This window comes from Heterodontus francisci, unplaced genomic scaffold (assembly GCF_036365525.1).
Source record: "Heterodontus francisci isolate sHetFra1 unplaced genomic scaffold, sHetFra1.hap1 HAP1_SCAFFOLD_410, whole genome shotgun sequence".
Classification (NCBI taxonomy): domain Eukaryota; kingdom Metazoa; phylum Chordata; class Chondrichthyes; order Heterodontiformes; family Heterodontidae; genus Heterodontus; species Heterodontus francisci.
The window spans coordinates 242,769-269,816 of NW_027140485.1; the positions used below are offsets into that span (position 1 = coordinate 242,769).

Below are 27,048 nucleotides of genomic sequence, written 5' to 3' on the forward strand. Positions count from 1 at the left end.
CTACATCTGCAGGAAGTGTACCCAGTTGCAGCTCCTCACAGACCACATGGATCGGTTGGAGCGGCAACTGGATGCACTTAGGAGCATGCAGGTGGCGGAAAGCGTCATAGACAGGAGTTTTAGAGAAGTGGTTACACCCAAGGTGCAGGCAGATAGATGGGTGACCGCTAGAAGGGGCAGACAGTCAGTGCAAGAATCCCCTGTGGCTATCCCCCTCTCTAACAAGTATACCGTTTTGGATACTGTTGGGGGGGATGGCCTATCAGGGGAAAACAGCAGCAGCCAGAGCAGTGGCACCACGGCTGGCACTGTTGTTCAGCAGGGAGGGACAAAGCGCAGAAGAGCAATAGTTATAGGGGACTCTATAGTCAGGGGCACAGATAGGCGCTTCTGTGGACATGAAAGAGACTCCAGGATGGTATGTTGCCTCCCTGGTGCCAGGGTCAAGGATGTCTCTGAATGGACAGGGGGCATTCTGAAGGGGGAGGGTGAACAGCCAGAGGTTGTGGTACACATCGGTACCAATGGCATAGTTAGGAAGAGTGACGAGGTCCTGCAGGGGGAGTTTAGGGAGTTCGGCAGAAAGTTAAAAGACAGGACCTCTAGGGTTGTAATCTCGGGATTACTCCCTGTGCCATGTGCCAGTGAAGCTAGAAATAGGAAGATAGTGCAGCTAAACATGTGGCTGAACAGCTGGTGTAGAAGGGAGGGTTTCAGATATCTGGACCATTGGGATCTCTTCAGGGACAGATGGGACCTGTACAAGAAGGACGGGTTGCATCTAAACGGGAGGGGCACAAATATCCTGGCTGCGAGGTCACTCGGGAGGGTTTAAACTAGTGTGGCAGGGGGGTGCGAACCAGAGCAGTAGGACAGCAAGTGAAATAAATGAGGGGGAACTAGTAAATAAGGCCAGTAAGACTAAGAGGAAGAGCAGGCAGGGAGATGTTACGGAGCACAGCGGGACTGGTGGTCTGAAGTGCATTTGTTTCAATACGAGAAGTATAACAGGTAAGGCAGATTAACTTAGAGCTTGGATTAGTACTTGGAACTATCAAGTTGTTGCTATTACAGAGACTTGGTTGAGGGAAGGACAGGATTGGCAGCTAAATGTTCCAGGATTTCGAAGCTTCAGATGGGATAGAGGGGGATGTAAAAGGGGTGGGGGAGTTGCATTAAGGAGAATGTGGTTAAGGAGAATATCACAGCTGCACTGCGGGAGGACACCTCGGAGGGGTCATGCAGCGAGGGAATATAGGTGGAGCTCAGGAATAGGAAGGGTGCAGTCACGATGTTGGGGGTTTTCTACAGGCCTCCCAACAGCCAGCGGGAGGTAGAGGAGCAGATATGTAGACAGATTTTGGAAAGATGTAAAGGTAACACGGTTGTAGTGGTGGGTGATTTTAACTTCCCCTATATTGACTGGGACTCACTTAGTGCTAGGGGCTTCGATGGGGCAGAATTTGTAAGGAGCATCCAGGAGGGCTTCTCGAAACAATACATAGATAGTTCAACTAGGGATGGGGCCGTACTGGACCTGGTATTGGGGAATGAGCCCGGCCAGGTGGTCGAAGTTTCAGTAGGGGAGCATTTCGGGAACAGTGACCATAATTCCGTAAGTTTTAAGGTACTTGTGGATAAGGATAAGAGTAGTCCTTGGGGGAAGGCTAATTATAACAATATTAGGCAGGAACTGAAGAATTTAGATTGGGGGCGGCTGTTTGAGGGTAAATCAACATCTGACATGTGGGAGTCTTTCAAACGTCAGTTGATTAGAATCCAGGACCGGCATGTTCCTGTGAGGAAGAAGGATAAGTTTGGCAAGTTTTGGGAACCTTGGATAACGCAGGATATTGTGAGCCTAGTCAAAAAGAAAAAGGAAGCATTCGTAAGGGCTGGAAGGCTAGGAACAGACGAATCCCTTGAGGAATATAAAGACAGTAGGAAGGAACTTAAGCAAGGAGTCAGGAGGGCTAAAAGGGGTTATGAGAAGTCATTGGCAAACAGGATTAAGGAAAATCCCAAGGCTTTTTATATGTATATAAAGAGCAAGAGGGTAACTAGGGAAAGGGTTGGCCCACTCAAGGACAGAGAAGGGAATCTATGTGTGGAGCCAGAGGAAATGGGCGAGGTACTAAATCAGTACTTTGCATCAGTATCCACCAAAGAGAAGGACTTGGTGGATGATGAGCCTAGGGAAGGGAGTGTAGATAGTCGCAGTCATCTCATTATCAAAAGGAGGAGGTGTTCGGTGTCTTGCAAAGCATTAAGGTAGATAAGTCCCCAGGGCCTGATGGGATGTACCCCAGAATACTGAGGGAGGCAAGGGAAGAAATTGCTGGGGCCTTGACAGAAATCTTTGCATCCTCATTGGCTACAGGTGAGGTCCCAGAGGACTGGAGAATAGCCAATGTTGTTCCTTTGTTTAAGAAGGGTAGCAAGGATAATCCAGGAAATTATAGGCCGGTGAGCCTTACGTCAGTGGTCATCTGATTTGGTCAGTGGTCAGGGACAGGTGTGACCACGAGTTAGGCAGGTCAGGGGATCAAGAAGGTGAGAGTGAAGGAGCCTCAGTCCTTGCAATTGAGGAACAAGTTCGAGGTTCTTGCAGCTTGTATGGACAAGAGCAAAGGCTGTAGTATGGATGAGCAGATTGACCATGGTACAGGAAACTATTCAAGCGGGAGAAGTTAAAAGGCCGGTGAGCCTTACGTCAGTGGTAGGGAAACTATTCGAGAGGATTCTTCGGGACAGGATTTACTCCCATTTGGAAACAAACAAACTTATTAGTGAGAGACAGCATGGTTTTGTGAAGGGGAGGTTGTGTCTTACTAATTTGATTGAGTCTTTTGAGGAAGTGACAAAGATGATTGATGAAGGAAAGGCAGTGGATGTTATCTATGTGGACTTCAGTGAAGCCTTTGACAAGATCCCTCATGGCAGACTGGTACAAAAGGTGAAGGTACACGGGATCAGAGGAGTGACATGATAGAAGTTTACAAAGTCATGAGCGGCATGGACAGAGTGGATAGTCAGAAGCTTATTCTCAGGGTGGAAGAGTCAGTTACTGGGGGACATAGGTTTGAGGTGAGAGGGGCAAAATTTAGAGGGGATCTGCGAGGCAAGTTCTTTACACAGAGGGTGGTGAGTGCCTGGAACTTGCTGCCGGGGGAGGTGATGGAAGCAGGTACAATAGCGACGTTTAAGAGGCCTCTTGACAAATACATGAATAGGTGGGAATAGAGGGATACGGTCCCCAGAAGTGCAAAAGGTTTTAGTTTCGGCAGGCATCAAGATCGGCGCAGGCATGGAGGGCCGAATGGCCTGTTCCTGTGCTGTACTGTTCTTTGTTTGTTCTAATTCTAGGGAATGAAGCCGGACAAGTGGTACAAGTGTCAGTGGGGGTGCATTTTGGGGATAGTGACCATAACTCTGTAAGATTTAAGGTAATTATGGAAAAGGACAAAGACGGGCCAGAAATAAAGGTACTGAATTGGGGGAGGGCTGATTTCAATTTGATAAAACAGGATCTGGCCAAAGTGGACTGGGAGCAGCTACTTAAGGGAAAGTCTTCATCAGGCCAGTGGGAGTCATTCAAAGAGGAAATAGGGAGGGTTCAGAGCTAACATGTACCCGTTAATGTGAAGGGTAGGACCATCAAGTCCAGGGAACCCTGGATGTCAAGGGATATAGTGTATTGGATTAGGAAAAAAAAGGAGGCTTATGGCAGATTTGGAGCGCTGAAAACAGCAGAGATATTAGAGGACTACAGAAAGTGTAGGGGGGTACTTAAAAAAAGTAATTCGGAGCGAAGAGGTGACACGAAAAACATTGGTGTGGGGGAAAGATAAAGGAAAATCCTAAGGCATTTTATAAATTATTAAGGGCAAGTGGAAAACCAGGGAAAGAGGGCCTATTAGGGACCAAAGTGGCAATGTGTGTGTGGAGCCGGAGGACATAGGTGAGGTTTTAAATGATTACTTTGCATCTGTTTTCACTGTGGAGAACGACGATGTAGGTGTCGAGATCAGGGAGGGGGATTGTGATATACTTGAACATATTAACATTGAAAGGGAGGAAGTATTAGATGTTTTAGTGGGCTTAAAAGTGGATAAATCCCCAGGCCCAGATGAGATGTATCCCAGGCTGTTATATGAGGCAAGGGAGGTGATAGCAGGGGCTCTAACACAAATTTTCAAATCCTCTCTGACCACAGGAGAGGTACCAGAGGACTGGAGGACAGTGAATGTGGTACCATTATTCAAGAGGGGTAGCAGGGATAAACCAGGTAATTACAGGCCGGTGAGTCGAACATCAGTGGTTGGGAAACTATTGGAAAAAATTCTGAGGGACAGGATTAATCTCCACTTGGAGAGGCAGGGAATAATCAGGAATAGTCAGCATGGCTATGTCAGGTGGAGATCGTGTCTAACTAACTTGATTGAATTTTTTGAGGAGGTGACTAGATGTGTAGTTGAGGGTAAAGCAATTGATATAGTCTACATGGACTTCAGTAAGGCATTTGATAAAGGTCAGAGGAACCTTGGTGTACTTGTCCATAGATCACTGAAGGCAGCAGCACAGGTAGATAAGGTGGTTAGGAAGGCATATGGGATACTTGCCTTTATTAGCCGAGGCATAGAATATAAGAGCAGGGAGGTTATGATGGAATTGTATAAAACGCTAGTGAGGCCACAGCTGACTATAGGAAGGGTGTGATTGCACTGGAGAGGGAGCAGAGGAGATTCACCAGGATGTTGCCTGGGCTGGAACATTTCAGCTATGAAGAGAGACTGAAAAGGCTAGGGTTGTTTTCCTTAGAACAGAGAAGGATGAGGGGGGATATGATTGAGGTGTACAAAATTATGAAGGGCATTGATAGGTGAGATAGGAAGAAACTTTTTCCCTTAGCAGAGGGGTCAATAACCAGGGGGCATAGATTTCGGGTTAGGGGCAGAAGGTTTAGAGGGGATTTGAGGAAAAGCTTTTTCACCCAGAGGGTGGTTGGAATCTGGAATAACCTGCCTGAAGGGGTGGTAGAGGCAGGAACCCTCACAACATTTAAGAAGTATTTAGATAAGCACTTGAAATGCCATCGCGTACAAGGCTACAGGCCAAGTGCTGGAAAATGGGACTAGAATAGTTAGGTGCTTGATGGTCGGCACAGACATGAGGGGCTGAAGGGCCTGTTTCTGTTCTGTATAACTCTATGACTCACCACCTTCTGAGGCAGAGAGTTCCAAAGTCGTACAACCCTCTGAAATAAAATATTTCTCCTCATCTCTGCCCTAAAAGGGCGACCCCTAATTTTAAAACAGTGCCCCCTCGTTCTGGACTCTCCTACAAGAGGAAACATCCTTTCCACATCCACCTTGTCAAGACCATTCAGGATCTTATATACTTCAAGCTAGTCTCCTCTCACTCTTCTAAACTCCAGTGAAAACAAGCCCAGTCTGTCCAACCTTTCCTCGTTATTAAGTATTTGATATTAAGCATCTTCCAAAAGGTTTAATCTAAAGGGTTAAGTCATAGAGTCATACAGTCGTACAGCATAGAAACAGGCCCATCGGCCCACCGTGTCCATGCCAACCATGATGCCTATCAAAACTAATCCCACCTGCCTGCATTAATTCCATATCCCTCTATGCTTTGCTCATTCAAGTACCTGTCCAGATGCCTCTTAAATGTTGCTACTGTTCCTGCCTCCACCACCTCCTCAGGCAGCTCATTCCAGATATCCAGTATTCTGTGTGAAAAATTTCCCCCTTTGATCCCCTTTAAACCTCCTCCCTCTCACCTTAAATCTATGCCCTCTAGTTTTAGTCACCCCTACCATGGGAAACAGACTCTGGCTATCTACCCTATCTATGCCTCTCATAATTTTATATACCTCTATCATGTCCCCTCTCAGCCTCCTTCGCTCCAGGGAAAACAGACCCAGCCTATCTAATCTCTCTTTATAACTCAAGCCCTCCAAACCAGGCAACATCCTTGTGAATCTTTTCTGCACCCTCTCTAGCTTAATCACATCTTTCCTGTAGTGTGGCGACCAGAACTGCACACAATACTCCAAATGCGGCCGAACCAACGTTGTGTACAACTGTAACATGACGTCCCAATTCTTGTACTCAATGCCTCGGCCGATGAAGGCAAGCATGCCATACGCCTTCTTCACCACCCTGTCTACCTGTGTTGCCACTTTCAGGGAACTATGTACTTTCACCTCAAGGTCCCTCTGCTCAACAGCACTCCCCAGGGCCCTGCCATTCACTGTATATGTCCTGCTCTGGTTTAACTTCCCAAGATGCATCACTTCACACTTGTCTGCGTTAAATTCCATTTGCCAATCCCTTGCCCACTTTCCCAGTTGATCTATATCCTGTTGTAACCTTAGACAACCTTCTTCACTGTCCACTATACCACCAATTTTGGTGTCACGTGCAAACTTACTAATCATGCCCCCTTACATTCACATCCAAGGCATTCATATATATGACAAACAACAGAGGGCCCAGCATCGATCCCTGCGGCACACCACTGGTCACCGGCCTCCAATCTGAAAAACAACCCTCCACTACCACCCTCTGCCTCCTATCACCAAGCCAATTTTGTATCCAATTTTCTAGCTCACCCTGCATCCCATATGTTCGAAACTTCTGGACCAGCTGACCATGCGGGACCTTGTCAAATGCCTTGCTAAAGTCCATGTTGACAATGTCCATCGCCCTGCCCTCATCAATCCTCTTGGTCACCACCTCGAAAAACTCAATCAAATTCGTGAGACAGGATTTCCCACGCACAAAGCCATGATGACTATCCCTAATCAGACCTTGCCTTTCCAAATGCACATAAATCCTGTCTCTCAGAATCCCTTCCAATAACTTTCCAACCACTGATGTAAGGCTCACCGGCCTGTAGTTCCCTGGCTTATCCCTGCAGCCCTTCTTAAATAAAGGCACAACATTAGCTATCCTCAGTCTTCCGGTACCTCACCTGTGGCTAACGATGATACATAAATCTCTGCCAGGGCCCCAGCAATCTCCTCCCTTGCTTCCCAAAGCATCCGAGGATAAACCTGGTCAGGCCCTGGGGATTTATTCACCTTAATGCGCTTCGAAACCTCCAACACATCCTCCTTTGTAATGTTGATATGCTCCAGGATATCGCTGTTCCCTCCTCTGAACTCACTAGCTTCCAGGACCTTCTCCACAGTAAATACGGACGAGAAATATTGATTTAAGACCTCGCCCATTTCCCGTGGCTCCACACATAGATTGCCACACTGATCCTTAAGGGGACCTACTCTCTCCCTAGCTACCCTTTTACTCTTAATATACTTGTAGAATCTTTTAGGATTCTCCTTTATCTTATCTGCCAGGGAAATCTCATGGCCCCTTTTCGCCCTCCTAATTTCCTTCTTAAGTGTAGTCCTACATCCCCTATACTCCTGGAGGGTCTCGCTTGATCCCAGCTGCCTCTACCTGACATATGCCTCTTTCCTTGTCCTGACTGGACCCTTAATATCCCTCGTCAACCAAGGTTCCCTAAACTTGCCAGCCTTGCCCCGCCATCTAATAGGAACATGCCAGCCTTGAACTCTTCCTATCTCACTTTTGAAAGCCTCCCACTTGCCAGACATCCCTTTACCTGTAAACAGCCTCTCCCATTCAACTTTTGAGAGTTCCTGTCTCATGCCATCGAAATTAGCCTTCCCCCAATTTAGGACTTCAACCTGAGGACCAGTCCTATCCTTTTCCATCACTATCTTGAAGCTAATAAGAGTTATGGTCACTGGTCCCAAAGTGCTCCCCCACTGACACATCAACCACCTGCCCATCCTCATTTCCGAAGAGGAGGTCGAGTGTAGCCCCTTCTCTAGTAGGGCCATCCACATACTGCTTCAGAAAACTATCCTGGACACACTTAACAAATTCTTCCCGATCTGGTCCTTTAGCACCAAGGCAGTCCCAGTCAATCTGAGGGAAGTTAAAATCACCTACTATTACAACCCTATAATTCCTACACCTCTCTGTGATTTCCCTACATATATGCTCCTCCACTTCCCTCTGACTATTGGGGGGCCCATAGTATAATCCCATCAATGTGATCACCCCTTTCTTATTTCTAAGTTCTACCCATATGGCCTCGCTGGACATTCCCCCCGGGTTATCCTCTCTAAGTACTGCCGTGATGTCCTCCCTAATCAATAGTGCAACTCCCCCTCCTCTCTTACCTCCACCTCTGTCACGCCGGAAGCATCGGTACCCCGGAACATTGAGCTGCCAGTCCTGCCCATCCCTCAACCACGTTTCCGTAATAGCTATAATATCACAATCCCATGTACAGATCCATGCTCTGAGTTCATTTGCCTTAGCTGTAAGGCTTCTTGCATTAAAGTAAATGCTGTTTAGCCTATCAGACCTTCCATGCTCCCTGTCTTGCCCCTAACCGCCATGCCTCCTGGACTTGCTTGCTTTAACCTCTACATTTGCCTCAACTATCTCATCGGAGAGACTACTACTTTGGGTCCCACCCCCCTGCAAGACTAGTTTAAACCCTCTCGAGTAGTACTAGCAAACCTCTCCACAAGGATATTGGTCCCCTTCCAGTTTAGATGCAACTCGTCCTTCTTGTACAGGTCACCTCTGCACCAGAAAAGATCCCAATGATCCAAGTAGCTGAAGCCCTCCCGACTACACGAGCTCTTCAGCCATGCATTCATTTGCCTTCTCCTCCTATTCCTACCCTCACTAGCACGTAGCACAGGGAGTAATCCTGAGATTACAATCCTAGAGGTCCTGCTTTTTAACCTTCTGCCTAACTCCCTATATTCACTTTGCAGGACCTCATCTCTCTGCCTGCCTATGTCGTTACTACCAATATAGACCACGACCTCTGGCTGCTCACCCTCCCCTTTCAGAATGTCCTGCAGCCGCTCCGAGACATCCTTGACCCTGGCATCAGGGAGGCAACATACCATCCTGGAGTCTCATTTGTGGCCACAGAAACACCTATCTGCACCCCTTACGATAGAATCCCCTATCACTATAGCTCTTCCAACCCATTTCCTCCCCTGTTGTGCAGCAGAGCACTCCGTGGTGCCATGAACTTGGCTGTTGCTGCTTTCCCCTGGGAGGTCATCCCCCACCCCCAACAGTATCCAAAGCGGTATATCTGTTTGAGAGGGGGATAGCCACAGGGGACTCCTGCACTACCTGCCTGCGCCTACTATTCCGCCTGGTGGTCACCCATCTCTTTTTTGCCTGTGCAGCCATTACCTGCGGTGTGACCACCTCATTAAACGTGCTATCCACGACATCCTCAGCATCATTGAGTCATGGCAGGAGAGCTCAAAGCCGTGGCGTGCTCCTCGTGCTTGATGTGGGAAGCCGGGAACAATTCTAGTGACCAGGACCAGCATGAGTGCAGGAAGTGTCTCCAGCTGCAGCTTCTGGAAGCCTGGGTTTCAGAGCTGAAGCGGCAGCTGGGGATACTTTGGAGCATCCATGAGGCGGAGAGTATCGTGGATAGCACGTATAGAGAGGTGGTCACACTGCAAGCTCAGACTCCACAGGCAGGAAGGGAATGGGTGACCACCAGGCAAAGCAAGAGGACTAGGCAGGCAGTGCAGGAATCTCCTGTGGCTATTCCCCTGCAAAACAGATATACTGCTTTGGATACTTTTGGGGGGAATGGCCTCTCAGGGGAAAGCAGCAACAACCAAATTTGTTGCACCACGGTTGGCTCTGCTGCACAGGGGAGGAGCAAAAAGTGTGGGAATGCACTAGTTATAGGGGATTCAATTGTAAGGGGAATAGAAACGCGTTTCTGTGACCGCAAACGAAACTCCAGGATGGTATGTTGCCTCCCTGGTGCTAGGGTCAAGGATGTCTCAGAGCGGTTACAGGACATTCTGAAGGGGGAGGGTGAACAGCCAGTGGTTGTGGTACACATTGGTACAAACGACGTAGGTTTAAAAAAAAAGCGATGAGGTCCTAAAAGCAGAATGCAGGGAGTTAGGAAGTAAGTTGAAAAATAGGACCTCAAAGGTAGTAATCTCAGGATTACTACCAGTGCCACGTGCTAGTCGGAGTAGAAATAGCAGGATATATTGGATGAATACGTGGCTGAAGAGATGGTGTGAGGGGGAGGGTTTTACATTCTTGCAACATTGGGACCAGTTCTGGGGGAAGTAGGACCAGTACAAACTGGACGGGTTACACCTGGGCAGGACCGGGACTGATGTCCTAGGGGGAGTATTTGCTAGAGTGGTTGGGGAGGGTTTAAACTAAAATGGCAGGGGGATGGGAACCTTTGCAAGGAGTCAAAGGAGGGGGGATTAAGGACAAGAACAAAAGACCGTAAGGGGAATAAGAAAAGTGATAGGCAGAGAAATCAATGGCCAGAATCAAACCGGGCTACAGTGGAAAATAGTGGGAAGGAGACAAGTAATGTTAAAAAGACAAGCCGTAAGGCTTTGTGCCTTAATGCGCGAAGCATTTGCAACAAAGTGGATGAATTAATCGCGCAAATAGATGTAAACGGGCATGATATAATTGGGATTACGGAGACATGGCTGCAGGGTGACCAGGGATGGGAAATGAACATCCGGGGGTATTCAGTATTTAGGAAGGACAGACAAAAAGTTAAAGGCAGTGGAGTTGCATTGCTGGTTAAAGAGGAAATTAATGCAATAGTGAGGAAGGATATTAGCTCTGATGATGTGGAATCTGTATGGGTAGAGCTGAGAATCACTAAGGGGCAAACAACGTTAGTGGGGTTGCATATAGACCCCCAAACTGTAGTGGTGATGTTGGGAATGGCATTAAACCGGAAATTAGAGACACGTGCAATAAAGGAACATCTGTAATTCTGGGTGAATTTAATCTGCATATAGATTGGGCAAATCAAATTAGTCACAATACCGTAGAGGAGGAATTCATGGAGTGTATACGGGATGGTTTTCTGGACCAATACGTTGCGGAACCAACTAGAGAACAGGCCATCCTAGACTGGGTATTGTGTAATGAGAGAGGAATAATTGACAATCTAGTTGCGTGAGATCCCTTTGGGATGAGTGACCATAATATGATTGAATTCTTCATGAAGATGGAGAGTGACGTAGTTGATTCTGAGACTAGGGTCCTGAATCTTAATAAAGGAAACGACGAAGTTGAATGAGGCACGAGTTGGCGATGATGGATTGGGAAATGTTACTTTAAGGGATGATGGTGGATAGGCAATGGCAAACATTCAAAGAGCGCATGGATGAACTGCAACAATTGTTTATTCCTTTCTGGCGCAAAAGTAAAACTGGAAAAGTTTACAAGGCTTACAAGGGAAATTAGAGATATCATTAGATCCAAGGAAGAGTTATACAAATTCACCAGAAAAAACAACAGACATGAGGATTGGGAGCAGTTTAGAATTCAGCAGAGGAGGACCAAGGGATTGATGAAGAAGGGGAAAATAGACTACGAGAGTAAGCTTGTGGGGAACAGAAAAACTGACTGTAAAAGTTTCTATAGGTATGTGAAGAGGAAAAGATTGGTGAAGACAAATGTAGGTTCCCTACAGTCAGAAACAGGGGAATTTATTATGGGGACCAAAGAAATGGCTGACCAACTAAATGCATACTTTGGTTCTGTCTTCACAAAGGAGGACATAAATATCATACCATAAATGTTGGGGAACACAGGGTTTAGTGAGAGAGAGGAACTGAAGGAAATCAGTATTAGTAGAGAAATGGTGTTGGGGAAATTGATGGGTTTGAAGGCCGATAAATCCCCAGGGCCTGATAATCTACACCCCAGAGTAATTAAAGAAGTGGCCCGAGAAATAGTGGATGCATTGGTGGTCATCTTTCAAGATTCTATAAACTCTGGAACAGTTCCTACAGATTGGAGGGTAGCTAATGTAACCCCACTATTTAAAAAGGAAGGTAGAGAGAAAGCAGGGAATTATAGACCAGTCAGCCTGACATCGGTAGTGGGGAAAATTCTGGAGTCCATTATCAAAGATTTTATAGCAGAGCACTTGGAGAACAGTGGTAGAATCGGACAGTCAGCATGGATTTACGAAAGGGAAATCATGCTTGACAAATCTACTGGAATTCTTCGAGGATGCAACTAGTAGAGTTGACGAGGGGGAGCCAGTGGAAGTGATTTATTTGGACTTTCAGAGGCTTTCGACAAAGTCCCACATAAGAGATTAGCGTATAAAATTAAAGTGCATGGGATTGGGGGTAACGTATTGCGATGGATAGAAAATTGGTTGATGGACAGGAAACAAAGAGTATGGATAAATGGGTCTTTTTCCGAATGGCAGACAGTGACTATTGAGGTACCGCAGGGATCCGTGCTAGAACCCCAGCTATTCACAATATATATTAATGATGAGGGAACTAAATGTAATATTTCCAAATTTGCAGATGACACAAAACTGGGTGGGAAGGTGAGTTGTGAGGAGGATGCAGAGAGGCTTCAGGGTGATTTGGACAAGTTGAGTGAGTGGGAAAATGCACCGCAGATGCAGTATAATGTGGATAAATGTGAGGTTAGCCACTTTAGTAGCAAAAACAGGAAGGCAGATTATTATCTGAATGGCTATAAACTGAGAGAGGGGAATATGCAATGAGACCTGGGTGTTCTCGTACACCAGTCGCTGAAGGTAAGCATGCAGGTGCAACAGGAGGTAAAAAAGGCAAATGGTATGTTGGCCTTCATAGCAAGAGGATTCGAGTACAAAGAACAAAGAAAATTACAGCACAGGAACAGGCCCTTTGGCCCTCCAAGCCTGCGCCGATCCAGATCCACTATCTAAACATGTCGCCTATTTTCTGAGGGTCTGTATCTCCTTGCTTCCTGCCCATTCATGTATCTGTCTGGATACATCTTAAAAGACGCTATCGTGCCCGCGTCTACCACCTCCGCTGGCAACGCATTCCAGGCACCCACCACCCTCTGCGCAAAGAACTTTCCATGCATATCCCCCCTAAACTTTTCCCCTCTCACTTTGAACTCGTGAACCCTAGTAATTGAATACCCCACTCTGGGAAAAAGCTTCTTGCTATCCACCCTGTCTATACCTCTCATGATTTTGTACACCTCAATCAGGTCCCCCCTCAACCTCCGTTTTTCTAATGAAAATAATCCTAATCTACTCAACCTCTCTTCATAGCTCGCGCCCTCCATACCAGGCAACATCCTGGTGAACCTCCTCTGCACCCTCTCCAAAGCATCTACATCCTTTTGGTAATGTGGCGACCAGAACTGCACACAGTATTCCAAATGTGGCCGAACCAAAGTCCTATACAACTGTAACATGACCTGCCAACTCTTGTACTCAATACCCTGTCTGATGAAGGAAAGCATGCCGTATGCCTTCTTGACCACTCTATTGACCTGCGTTGCCACCTTCAGGGAGCAATGGACTTGAACACCCAAATCTCTCTGTACATCAATTTTCCCCAGGACTTTTCCATTTACTGTATAGTTCACTCTTGAATTGGATCTTCCAAAATGCATCACCTCGCATTTGCCCTGATTGAACTCCACCTGCCATTTCTCTGCCCAACTCTCCAATCTATCTATATTCTACTGTATTCTCTGACAGTCCCCTTCACTATCTGCTACTCCATCAATCTTAGTGTCGTCTGCAAACTTGCTAATCAGACCACCTATACTTTCCTCCAAATCATTTATGTATATCACAAACACAGTGGTCCCAGCACGGATCCCTGTGCAACACCACTGGTCACACGTCTCCATTTTGAGAAACACCCTTCCACTACTACTCTCTGTCTCCTGTTGCCCAGCCAGTTCTTTATCCATCTAGCTAGTACACCCTGGACCCCATGCGACTTCACTTTCTCCATCAGCCTACCATGGGGAACCTTATCAAACGCCTTACTGAAGTCCATGTTTATGACATCTACAGCCCTTCCCTCATCAATCAACTTTGTCACTTCCTCAAAGAATTCTATTAAGTTGGTAAGACACGACCTTCCCTGCACAAAACCATGTTGCCTATCACTGATAAGCTCATTTTCTTCCAAATGGGAATGGATCCTATCCCTCAGTATCTTCTCCAGCAGCTTCCCTACCACTGACGTCAGACTCACCGGTCTATAATTACCTGGATTTTCCCTGCTACCCTTCTTAAACAAGGGGACAACATTAGCAATTCTCCAGTCCTCCGGGACCTCACCCGTGTTTAAGGATGCTGCAAAGATATCTGTTAAGGCCCCAGCTATTTCCTTTCTCGCTTCCCTCAGTAACCTGGGATAGATCCCATCCGGACCTGGGGACTTGTCCACCTTAATGCCTTTTAGAATACCCAACACTTCCTCCCTCCTTATGCCGACTTGACCTAGAGTAATCAAACATCTGTCCCTAACCTCAACATCCGTCATGTCCCTCTCCTCGGTGAATACCGATGCAAAGTACTCGTTTAAAATCTCACCCATTTTCTCTGACTCCACGCATAACTTTCCTCCTTTGTCCTTGAGTGGGCCAATCCTTTCTCTCGTTACCCTCTTGCTCCTTATATATGAATAAAAGGCTTTGGGATTTTCCTTAACCCTGTTTGCTAAAGATATTTCATGACCCCTTTTAGCCCTCTTAATTCCACGTTTCAGATTGGTCCTACATTCCCGATATTCTTTCAAAGCTTCGTCTTTCTTCAGCCTCCTAGACCTTATGTATGCTTCCTTTTTCCTCTTAGCTCGTCTCACAATTTCACCTGTCATCCATGCTTCCCTAATCTTGCCATTTCTATCCCTCATTTTCACAGGAACATGTCTCTCCTGCACGCTAATCAACCTCTCTTTAAAAGCCTCCCACATATCAAATGTGGATTTACCTTCAAACAGCTGTTCCCAATCTACATTCCCCAGCTCCTGCCGAATTTTGGTATAGTTGGCCTTCCCCCCCAATTGAGCACTCTTCCTTTAGGACCACTCTTGTCTTTGTCCATGAGTATTCTAAAACTTACGGAATTGTGATCACTATTCCCAAAGTAGTCCCCTACTGAAACTTCAACCACCTGGCCGGGCTCATTCCCCAACACCAGGTCCAGTATGGCCCCTTCCCGAGTTCGACTATTTACATACTGCTCGAGAAAACCCTCCTGGATGCTCCTTACAAATTCTGCTCCATCTAGACCTCTAACACTAAGTGAATCCCAGTCAATGTTAGGAAAATTAAAATCTCCTATCACCACCACCCTGTTGCTCCTACATCTTTCCATAATCTGTTTACATATTTGTACCTCTATCTCATGCTCGCTGTTGGGAGGCCTGTAGCACAGCCCCAACATTGTTATCGCACCCTTCCTATTTCTGAGTTCTGCCCATATTGCCTCACTGCTCGAGTCCTCCATAGTGCCCTCCTTCAGCACAGCTGTGATATCCTCTTTGACCAGTAATGCAACTCCCCCACCCCTTTTACCTCCCTCTCTATCCCGCCTGAAGCATCGATATCCTGGGATATTTAGTTGCCAATCATGCCCTTCCCTCAACCAAGTCTCAGTAATAGCAATAACATCATACTCTCAGGTACTAATCCAAGCCCTAAGTTCATCTGCCTTCCCTACTGCACTTCTTGCATTAAAACAAATGCATCTCAGACCACCAGTCCCTTTGCGTACATCATCTGCTCCCTGCCTACTCTTTCCCTTAGTCACGCTGACTTCATTATCTAGTTCCTTACAGGCTTTAGTTACTACCTCCTTACTGTCCACTGACCTCCTCATTTGGTTCCCATCCCCCTGCCACATTAGTTTAAACTCTCCCCAACAGCGTTAGCAAAAGCACCCCCAAGGACATTGGTTCCAGTCCGGCCCAGATGTAGACCGTCCAATTTGTAATAGTCCCACCTCCCACCTACAGGAGCAGGAATGTCTTGCTGCAATTATACAGGGCCTTGGTGAGGCTGCACTTGGAATATTGTGTGCAATTTTGGTCTCCTTATCTGAGGAAGGATGTTCTTGCTATAGAGGGAGTGCAGCGGAGGTTTACCAGACTGATTCCTGGGTTGGCAGGACTGACGTATGAGGAGAGATTGAGTCGGTTAGGATAATATTCGCTGGAGTTCAGAAGAGTGAGGGGGGAATCCCATAGAAACCTATAAAATTCTATCAGGACTTGACAGGGTAGATGCAGGAAGGATGTTCCCGATGGTGGGGGAGTCCAGAACCAGGGGTCATAGTCTAAGGATATGGGGTAAACCTTTCAGGACTGAGATGAGGAGAAATTTCTTCACCCAGACAGTGGTGAGCCTGTGGAATTCGCGACCACAGAAAGCAGTTGAGGCTAAAATATTGTATGTTTTCAAGAAGGAGTTAGATTTTGCTCTTGGAGCGAAAGGGATCAAAGGATATGGGGCGAAAGTGGGAACAGGTTACTGAGTTGGATGATCAGCCATGATCATAATGAATGGCGGAGCAGGCTCGAAGCTCCGAATGGCCTACTCCTGTTCCTATTTTCTATGGTTCTACGTTTCTATGTAAACCTGCTCATTCCAGGTATCAATCGAGAAAACCTCCTCTGAACCGCCTCCAATGCATTCACATCCTTCCTTAAATAAGGAGACCAAAACTGCATTCAGTATTCGAGATGTGGTCTCACCAATGCCCGGTATACATGAAGTGTAAATCCTTACTTTTATTGTCAATTCCTCTCATAATAAAGGATAGCATTCCATTAGCCTTCTTTATTACTTGCTGTACCTGTCGACTAGCTTTTTGTGACTCATGCACTCGAACACCTAGTTCCCTCTGCACCTCGGAGATCTGCAGTTGTTCTCCATTTAAATAATACTCTGCTTTTTTATTCTTCCTGACAAAGTCAACAACTTCACATTTTCCCACATTATACTCCCTCTGCCAGATTTTTACCCACTCACTCAACCTATCTATATCAGTCTGCAAGCTCCTTATGTCCTCTTGTCCTTTTTTGTGCCAGCCAAAAAACGATCCTCCTATTCTAATCCCACCTTCCAGCATTTGGTCCATAGCCCTGCAGATTTAAGGAACTTGAGGTGCATATCCAGACCCCTTTTGAATGAGTTGAGGGTTTCTGCCTCAACTACCCTTTCAGGCAGTGAGTTCCAGACCCTCAACACCCTCTGGGTGAAAAGGTTTTTCCTCATATCCCCTCTAATTTTTCTGCCAATCACTTTAAATCTGTGCCCCCTCGTCACTGACCTCTCTGCTGAGGTGAATAGACCCTTCACCTCCACTCTATCCAGGCCTCACAAAATTTTGTACATTTAAATCAGATCTCCCCTCAACCTGTTCCAAGGAGAACAACCCAGCCTATCCAATCTTTCGCCATAGCTGCATTTTTCCAGTCCTGGCAACATCCTCATAAATCTCCTCTGTACCCTCTCGAGTGCAATTACATCCTTTCTGCAATGAGGTGACCAGAACTGCACACAGTACTCAAGTTGTGGCCTAACCAATGAGTTATACAGTTCCAGCATAACCTCCCTGCTCTTATATTCTATACCTCGGCTAATAAAGGAAAGGATTCCATATCCCTTCTTAACCACCTGTCGTGCTACCTTCAGGGATCTGTGGACATTCACTCCAAGGTCCCTCACTTCCTCTACACCTCTCAGTATTTTCCCATTAATCGGATATTCCTTTGTCTTGTTTGACTTCTCCAAGTGCATCACCTCACGTTTCTCCAGGTTGAATTCCATTTGCCATTTTTCTGCCCAACTGACCAGACCATCAATATCTTTCTGCAGCCTACAGCTATTCTCCTCGCTATCTACCACACAATCATTGTGTCAACTGCAAACTTCTTGATCATGGCCCCTACATTTACGTCCAAATCGTTAATTTCTACCACAAAAAAAAGGGGACTCAGTACTGAGCCCTGCGAAATGCCACTGGAAACAGCCCTCCAGTTGCTTAAACACCCATCAACCATCACCCTTTGTTTTTTTTCTTCATTCATGGGAAGTGGGTGTCACTGGCTATGCCAGCATTTATTCCCCATTCCTAATTGCTCTTGAGAAGGTGGTGGTGAGCTGCCTTCTTGAACCGCAGCAGTCCATGGGAGGTAGGTACACCCACAGTGCTGTTCGGAAGGGAGTTCCAGGATTTTGACCCAGCGACAGTTAAAGAACTGCGATATAGTTCCAAGTCAGGATGGTGTGTGACTTGGACGGGAACTTGCAGGTGGTGATGTTCCCATGCATCTGCTGCTCTTGTCCTTCTAGTAGGTAGAGGTCGCAGGTTTGGAAAGTTCTGTCTAAGGAGCCTTGGTGCGTTGCTGCAGTGCATATTTTAGATGGTACACACTGCTGCCACTGTACGTCGGTGGTGGAGGAGTGAATGTTTGTGGATGGGGGGTCAATCAAGCGGGCTGCTTTGTTCTGGATGGTGTCGAGCTTCTTGAGTGCTGTTGAAGCTGCGCCCATCCAGGCAAGTGGAGAGTATTCCATCACACTCTTGACTTGTGCCTTGTAGATGGTGGACAGGCTTTGGGGAGTCAGGAGGTGAGTTACGCGCCGCAGGATTCCTAGCCTGTGACCTGCTTTTGTAGCCATGGTAATTATATGGCTACTCCAGTTCAGTTTCTGGTCAATAATAGCCCTAGGATGTTGATAGTGGGGGATTCAGCGATTGGTAATGCCATTGAATGTCAAGGGGAGATGGTGAGATTCTCTCTTGTTTGAGATGGTCATTGCCTGGCACTTGTGTGGCGCGAATGTTACTTGCCACGTATCAGCCCAAGCCTCGATATTGTCCAGGTCTTGTTGCATTTCTACACGGACTGCTTCAGTATTTGAGGAGTTGCGAATGGTGCTGAACATTGTGCACTCATCAGCGAACATCCCCACTTCTGACCTTATGATTGAAGGAAGGTCATTCATGAAGCAGCTGAAGATGGTTGGACTGAGGACACTACCCTGAGGAACTCCTGAAGTGATCTCCTGGAGCTCAGATGATTGACCTCCAACAACCACAGCCATCTTCCTTTGCGCCAGGTATGACTCCAACCAGCAGAGAGTTTCCCCCTGATTCCCATTGACTCCAGTTTTACTAGGGCTCCTTGATGCCATACTCGGTCAAATGCTGCATTGATGTCAAGAGCAGTCACTCTCACCTCACCTCTTGAGTTCAGCTCTTTTGTCCATGTTTGAACCAAGGTTGGTTCTTGTCTCATTGAACCAATGAGGTCAGGTGCTGAGTGGCCCTGTCGGAACCCAAACTGGGTATCACTGAGCAGGTTATTGCTAAGCAAGTGCTGCTTCATAACACTATTGATGACACCTTCCATCAGTTTGCTGATGATTGAGAGTAGACTGATGGGGCGGTAATTGGCCGGGTTGGACTTGTCCTGCTTTTTGTGTACAGGGCATATCTGGGCATTTTTCCACATTGCCGGGTTGATGCCAGTGTTGTTGCTATACTGGAACAGCTTGGCTAGGGGTGCGGCAAGTTCTGAAGCACAGGTCTTCAGTACTATTGCCGGAATATTGTCAGGACGCATAGCCTTTGTAGTATCCAGTGCCTTCAGTCGTTTCTTGATATCACGCGGAGTCAATCGAATTGGCTGAAGTCTGGCATCTTTAATGCTGGGGATTTCAGGAGGGGCCGAGATGAATCATCAACTCGGCACTTCTGGCTGAAGATTGTTGCAAATGCTTCAGCCTTATCTTTCACACTGATGTGCTGGGCTCCCCCATCATTGAGGATGGGGATATTTGTGAAGTCACCTCCTCCAGTTAGTTGTTTCATTGTCCACCACCATTCACGGCTGTATGTGGCAGGACTGCAGAGCTTAGATCTGATCCGTTGGTTATGGGATCGCTTAGCTTTGTCTATTGCATGCTGTTTATGCAGTTTGGCATGCAGGTAGTCCTGGGTTGTAGCTTCACCAGGTTGACACCTAATTTTGAGGTATGCCTGGTGCTCCTCCTGGCATGCCCTCCTGCACTCTACATTGAACCAGGCAGGGTTCGCCTCCTGGCTTGATGGTAATCGTAGAGTGGGGGATATGCTGGTCCATGAGGTGACAGATTGTGGTTGAGTACAATTCTGCTGCTGCTGATGGCCCACAGCGCCTCATGGATGCCCAATTTTGCATTGCTAGATCTGTTCGAAATCTATCCCATTTAGCACGGTGATAGCAGTACCCCAGGACATGCGCGATGCCAATATCATCACCCTCTATAAAAACAAAGGTGACCGTGGTGACTGCAACAACTACCGTGGAATCTCCCTGCTCAGCATAGTGGGGAAAGTCTTTGCTCGAGTCGCTCTGAACAGGCTCCAGAAGTTGGACGAGCGCGTCTACCCTGAGGCACAGTGTGGCTTTCGTGCAGAGAGATCGACCGTTGACATGCTGTTCTCCCTTCGTCAGATACAGGAGAAATGCCGTGAACAACAGATACCCCTCTACATTGCTTTCATTGATCTCACCAAAGCCTTTGACCTCGTCAGCAGACGTGGTCTCTTCAGACTACTAGAAAAGATTGGATGCCCACCAAAGCTACTAAGTATCATCACCTCATTCCATGACAATATGAAAGGCACAATTCAACATGGTGGCTCCTCATCAGAGCCCTTTCCTATCCTGAGTGGCATGAAACAGGGCTGTGTTCTCACACCCACACTTTTTGGGATTTTCTTCTCCCTGCTGCTTTCACATGTGTTCAAGTCCTCTGAAGAAGGAATTTTCCTCCACACAAGATCAGGGGGCAGGTTGTTCAACCTTGCCCGTCTAAGAGCGAAGTCTAAAGTACGGAAAGTCCTCATCAGGGAACTCCTCTTTGCTGACGATGCTGTTTTAACATCTCACACAGAAGAGTGCCTGCAGAGTCTCATCGACAGGTTTGCGGCTGCCTGCAATGAATTTGGCCTAACCATCAGCCTCAAGAAAACGAACATCATGGGGCAGGATGTCAGAAATGCTCCATCCATCAATATTGGCGACCAGGCTCTGGAAGTGGTTCAAGAGTTCACCTACCTAGGCTCAACTATCACCAGTAACCTGTCTCTAGATGCAGAAATCAACAAGCGCATGGGAAAGGCTTCCACTGCTATGTCCAGACTTGCCAAGAGAGTGTGGGAAAATGGCGCACTGACACGGAACACAAAAGTCCGAGTGTATCAGGCCTGTGTTCTCAGTACCTTGCTGTATGGCAGCGAGGCCTGGACAACGTATGTCAGCCAAGAGCGACGTCTCAATTCATTCCATCTTCGCTGCCTCCGGAGAATACTTGGCAACAGGTGGCAGGACCGTATCTCCAACACAGAAGTCCTTGAGGCGGCCAACATCCCTAGCTTATACAAACTACTGAGTCAGCGGCGCTTGAGATGGCTTGGCCATGTGAGCCGCATGGAAGATGGCAGGATCCCCAAAGACACATTGTACAGCGAGCTCGCCATTGGTATCAGACCCACCGGCCGTCCATGTCTCCGCTTTAAAGACGTCTGCAAACGGACATGAAATCCTGTGACATTGATCACAAGTCATGGGAGTCAGTTGCCAGCGTTCGCCAGAGCATGGTGGGCAGCCATAAAGGCGGGGCTAAAATGTGGCGAGTCGAAGAGACTTAGTAGTTGGCAGGAAAAAAGACAGAGGCACAAGGGGAGAGCCAACTGTGCAACAGCCCCAACAAACCAATTTCTCTGCAGCACCTGTGGAAGAGCCTGTCACTCTAGAATTGGCCTTTATAGCCATTCCAGGTGCTGCTTCACAAACCACTGACCACCTCCAGGCGCGTATCCATTGTCTCTCGAGATAAGGAGGCCAAAGATAGATAGATAGTGCCACACAACACGATGGACGGTATCCTCAATGTGAAGGCGGGACTTCGTCTCCACAAAGACTGTGCGGTGGTCACTCCTACCAATACAGTCATGGACAGAAGCATCTGCAGCAGGCAGATTGGTGAGAACAAGGTCAAGTATGTTTTTCCCTCTTGTTTTTTCTCTCACCACCTGCCGCAGACCCAGTCTAGCAGCTATGTCCTTTGGGACTTGGCCAGCTCAGTCAGTCGTGGTGCTACCGAGCCACACTTCGTGATGGACATTGAAGTCCACCACCCAGAGTACATTTTGTGGCCTTGCCACCTTCAGTGCTTCCTCCAAGTGGTGTTCAACATGTAAGAGTACTGATTCATCAGCTGAGGGAGGGCGGTAGGTGGTAATCAGTAGGAGGTTACCTTGCCCATGTTTGACCTGAGCCATGAGACTTCATGGAGTCCAGAGTCGATGTTGAGGACTCCCAGGGCAACTCCCTCCCTACCGTAGACCACTGTCCTGCCACCTCATCTGGGACTGTCCTGCAGGTGGGACAGGACAAACCCAGGGATAGTGATTGCAGTGTCTGGGACATTGTCTGTAAGGTATGATTCCGTGAGTATGACTATGTCAGCTGTTGCTTGACTAGTCTGTGGGACAGCTCTCCCAACTTTGGCACAAGCCCCCAGAGGTTAGTAAGGAGGAATTTGCAGGGTCGACAGGGCTGGGTTTGCCATTGTCGTTTCCGGTGCCTAGGTCGATGCCGGGTGGTCTGTCCGGTTTCATTCCTTTTTATTGACTTTGTAGCGGTTAGGTACAACTGAGTGGCTTCCTAGGCCATTTCAGTGGGCATGTAAGAGTTAACCACAATGCTGTGGGTCTGGAGTCACATGTAGGCTAGACCAGGTAAGGACAGCAGAGTTCCTTCCCTAAAGGACATTAGTGAACAATTAGGACATAAAAACAAGAAATGCTGGAACCACTCAGCAGGTCTGGCAGCATCTGTGGAAAGAGAAGCAGAGTTAACGTTTCGGGTCAGTGACCCTTTTTCAGAACTGACCCGAAACATTAACTCTGCTTCTCTTTCCACAGATGCTGCCAGACCTGCTGAGTGGTTCCAGCATTTCTTGTCTTTATTCCAGATTTCCAGCATCAAAAGTATTTTGCTTTTATTATAGGACATTAGGACAATTGTTTCCTGCCACTGAGCCGATTTTGTATCCAGCTTGCTGCATTTCCCTGGATCCCATGGGATTTTATTTTTTTAACCAGCCTGCCATGTGGGACCTTGTCAAATGCCTTTCTAAAATCCATGTAGATCACATGTGATCTCGGGGGCGGCGCAGTGGTTAGCACCGCAGCCTCACAGTTCCAGGGACCTGGGTTCAATTCTGAGTACTACCTGTGCCGAGTTTGCAAATTCTCCCTGTGACCGCGTGGGTTTTCGTCGGGTGTTCCGGTTTCCTCCCACAGCCAAAGACTTGCAGGTTGATAGGTAAATTGGCCATTGTAAATTGCCCCTAGTGTAGGTCAGTGGTAGGAAATATGGGATTACTGTCGGGTTAGTATAAATGGGTGGTTGTTGGACGGCACAGACTCGGTGGGCCGAAGGGCCTGTTTCAGTGCTGTATCTCTAAATAAAAATAAATAAAAACATCAACTGCACTACCTTCATCTATCTTCCTTGTTACTTCTTCAAAAAAGTCGATCAAGTTGGTCAAACAAGATTTTCCATACTCTCTGTTTTCTGCCAGCCAGCCAACCTTCTATCTATGCCGATATGTTACCCGCTACACCATGAGCTCCTACTTTGCACAATAACCTTTTATGTCGCACTTTGTCAAATGCCTTCTGGAAATCCAAGTACAGTACGTCAATGGGTTCCCCTTTATCCACGGCACATGCTACGCCTTCAAAGAACTCCAATAAATTGGTTAAACATGATCTCCCTTTCACAAAGCCACGCTGACTATTCCCAATTACCACGATTTTTTTCTAAGTGCCCAGCTATAGCCTCCCCACAACTGATGACAAGTTAACAAGCCTCTAGTTACCTGTTTACTGTTTTCTGCCTCCACTCCCCCCTTATTGAATAGAGGAGTTATATTTGCTATAGGTAGGAGGGTTAGAGGGGATTTGAGGGGAATCTTTTTTTCACCCAGAGGGTGATGGGGATCTGGAACTCACTGCCTGAAAGGGTGGTAGAGTTAGAAACACTCCTGACATTTAAAATATACTTGGATACGCACTTAAATGCCATAACCTACAAGGCTATGGACCTAGAGCTGGAAAGTGGGATTAGGCTGAATGGCTCCTTGTCAGCCAGCATGGACACAATGGGCTGAATGGCCTCCTTCCGTGCTGTAAATTTCTATGATTCTGTCAGTGACAATCACAGCATATCGCCAGCAATAGTATAACGTCAGCAACAGCACAGTGTGCAGTCCGCAATAATCATTGGTAGTGTACGTCAGCAACAATCGCAGTAAAAGGAGAGTGGGTGAATGGAATGGTGGGAAGCTTTCAGAGAGCGGCTACAGACATAATTGGCCAAAGGAAAAGGCAGGTGATTGGGACTGTGTAATGCTTAAGTGCAATTGGCTTTCTTCTGTCCTGTACAACTCTCTGTGGGAGTGTATCTGGTCTGTGGGTCTCCCAATTTGCCATTGTGACTTTGGACAATTGGTGGTAACCCTGCAGAACTGGCAAATGTGGCTATTTTTATTCGGTGTTACCGTTTCTCCTTCTTCAAGAGGAATGTTGGGTCTAAGTTCAGCCTCTAATAAGGTGACCTCAGCAGAGAGGCTCTGCCTCTCTATCAAGAATGTCTGCTCTGGGCCTGGCCCATAATAAGGAGGTTTGGTTGATACTGGGAAATCACTGGAAATACAAATGCAGCAAGTCACTGCCATGACTCCCAGCATTTAATATAAATTGTGGAAAGTGGGAAGGCCTTTTCATTTATTTCTTTTTTTCAGTATTGCTGAAAATAGAGCCATTTTGTCCAAGCTTTTCTTCTTGCACTCATCAGGACAATTCACAAAAATAACAATGTAAGGGAAGCATCACAATTATACTGCATGAGAAGAGAGTGCTGATTGGTTGGCAAGTGGACTCTGATTGGTAGAGGCATTGCCATGGAAAATGCACCAGTTTATGGTGACTGACAGTTAATTGCCAAGCTTTGTTTGAAATTTAAACCAGGCAGCTTGACTGGTCAAGGCCTGATGAATGAACCAGCAAATGGCTGTCACGTATTTTGTTTACCTGAAACAGGTGCAATGTGTGTACATGTTCTTTCTGTCTGCAAAGAACAGGGACCTGTGTATTAATATTTGTAGCTCCAGTACATGCAAATATGCCACACTGTGGGCCTGATAGACAATCTTAAATTGGTTCTCAGCATAATTCTTAGCACACTGAGGATTATTTAGCGAATGCTGTCCATTGCGGAATCATATCGAATGTTGGACACTGTGGTTTGGGTTTTGCAAGCACGGGCTGGTTGAGTAAGGCCTGTACCTTGACCGTTGTGAACAGCGGTAGGGACATGTTGTTTGATACGATCCACCAGTCTTTGGGACGTATGGCCCATATACCTTGCATCGCACTGGCATTGAAATTCATCTATCACATTACTCATTTGTGTGATAGGCAAAAAGACGTTCTGCCAGCATTTGTTGCCAATCCCGAATTGCCCTTGAGAAGGTGGTGGTGAGTCGCCTTCCTGAACCACTACAGTCCATGTGGTGTAGGTACACCCACAAGTGCTGATGGAGAGGGAGTTCCAGGATTTTGACCTAGCGACAGTGAAGGAAAGGCGATTATAGTTCCAAGTAAGAATGGTGTGTGACTTGGAGGGGAACCTGCAGATAATGGTGTTCCCTTGCATCTGCTGCCCTTCTCCTTCTAGGTGGTAGAGGTTGTGGGTTTGGAAGGTGCTGTTGAAGGAGCCTTGGTGCGTTGCTGCAGTGCATCTTGTAGATGGTACACACAGCTGCCACTGTGCGTCGATGGCGGAGGGAGTGAATGTTTCAGTTGGTGGATGGGGTGCTAATCAAGCAGGCTGTTTTGTCCTGGATGGTGTCGAGCTGCTTGAGTGTTGTTGGAGCTGCACTCATCCAGGCAAGAGGAGAGTATTCCATCACACTCCTGACTTGTGCCTTGTAGATGGTGGACAGGCTTTGGGGAGTCAGGAGGTGAATTACTCGCTGCAGAATTCCCAGCCTCTGACCTACTCTTGTAGCCACAGTATTTAAAAGGCTGGTCCAGTTAAGTTTTTGATCAATGGTAATCCCAAGGATGTTGATGGTGGGAGGTTCAAAGATGGTAAAGCCATTGAATGTCAAGGGGAGATGGTTAGATTCTCTCTTGTTGGAGATGGTTATTGCCTGGCATTTTGTGGCATGAATGTTACTTGCCACTTATAAGCCCAAGCCTGAATGTTGTCCAGTTCTTGCTGCATCTGGACACGGACTGTTTCAGTCTCTGAGGAGTTACAAATGGAACATCGTGCAATCATCAGCGATCATCCCCACTTCTGACCTTATGTTGGAGGGATGGTCATTGATGAAGTAGCTGAGGATGGTTGAACCTAGGACTCATCAGTGGTTCAGAATACTGCCCAGTATAACTGCATGGAACAGAAATATTTCACACTCTTGACCTAAGTAGCCCACTCACGATATATCCCATTGATAAGCATATCAGATTGTTTATCTGTCCTTTTGGGAAGCTAGGAATTCTAGGAAGCATTTCTACTTCAGCAGTGCCCCTTCTAGACTTAAATTGTTCAATAGGAATGTGCAGAAAGCATTGACCTTGTCAGTGATGCCCACATGCCAAGAATGAATAAAAGACTAAGATAGGTTAAGGGACGAGGATGTTGAACACTCACCAATGGTCTTGATGACAGCTTCCTGAAAAATCCTCTCCTCATGCTCTTTAATGATCTGGTGACTGATGTTGGTGGTTGAATCATATTTGCCAGTGAGTTCATAGTCAATGCTGAGGCGGAGATGTCGTAGCAGTGTGTTGAACACCTCCAACACTGTGGGCCCTGTGTAAGGAGGCAATACAGTAAGTGCATGCTGCCATAACCTGAAGGATGACACCTCAATAAAGGACCAGCAATGTTGCAGAACATGAGTCAATGATTTAGTAGCATGGAAAGGCTGTTGTGTGGATACATTATTTCGATTATATGTTTCCAGATAAGTGAGTCACAACACTAAAAGGTTTCCATGGAAGCTGTGCTCTTCATAAACATGGGAAGCCTTGTGC

At 46.9% G+C, this 27,048-nt stretch overlaps 1 protein-coding gene across 1 annotated transcript in view; it reads right to left on the reverse strand.

The window, feature by feature from the left end:
* LOC137359987 (protein EFR3 homolog B-like) overlaps positions 1-27,048 on the reverse strand; it is a 257,272-nt gene that overhangs the window by 146,582 nt on the left and 83,642 nt on the right. Inside the window, exon 10 of the mRNA XM_068025582.1 lies at positions 26,663-26,824. Within this exon, the coding sequence (XP_067881683.1) occupies positions 26,663-26,824 (162 nt within the window). The remainder of the gene's footprint in view (positions 1-26,662; positions 26,825-27,048) is intronic.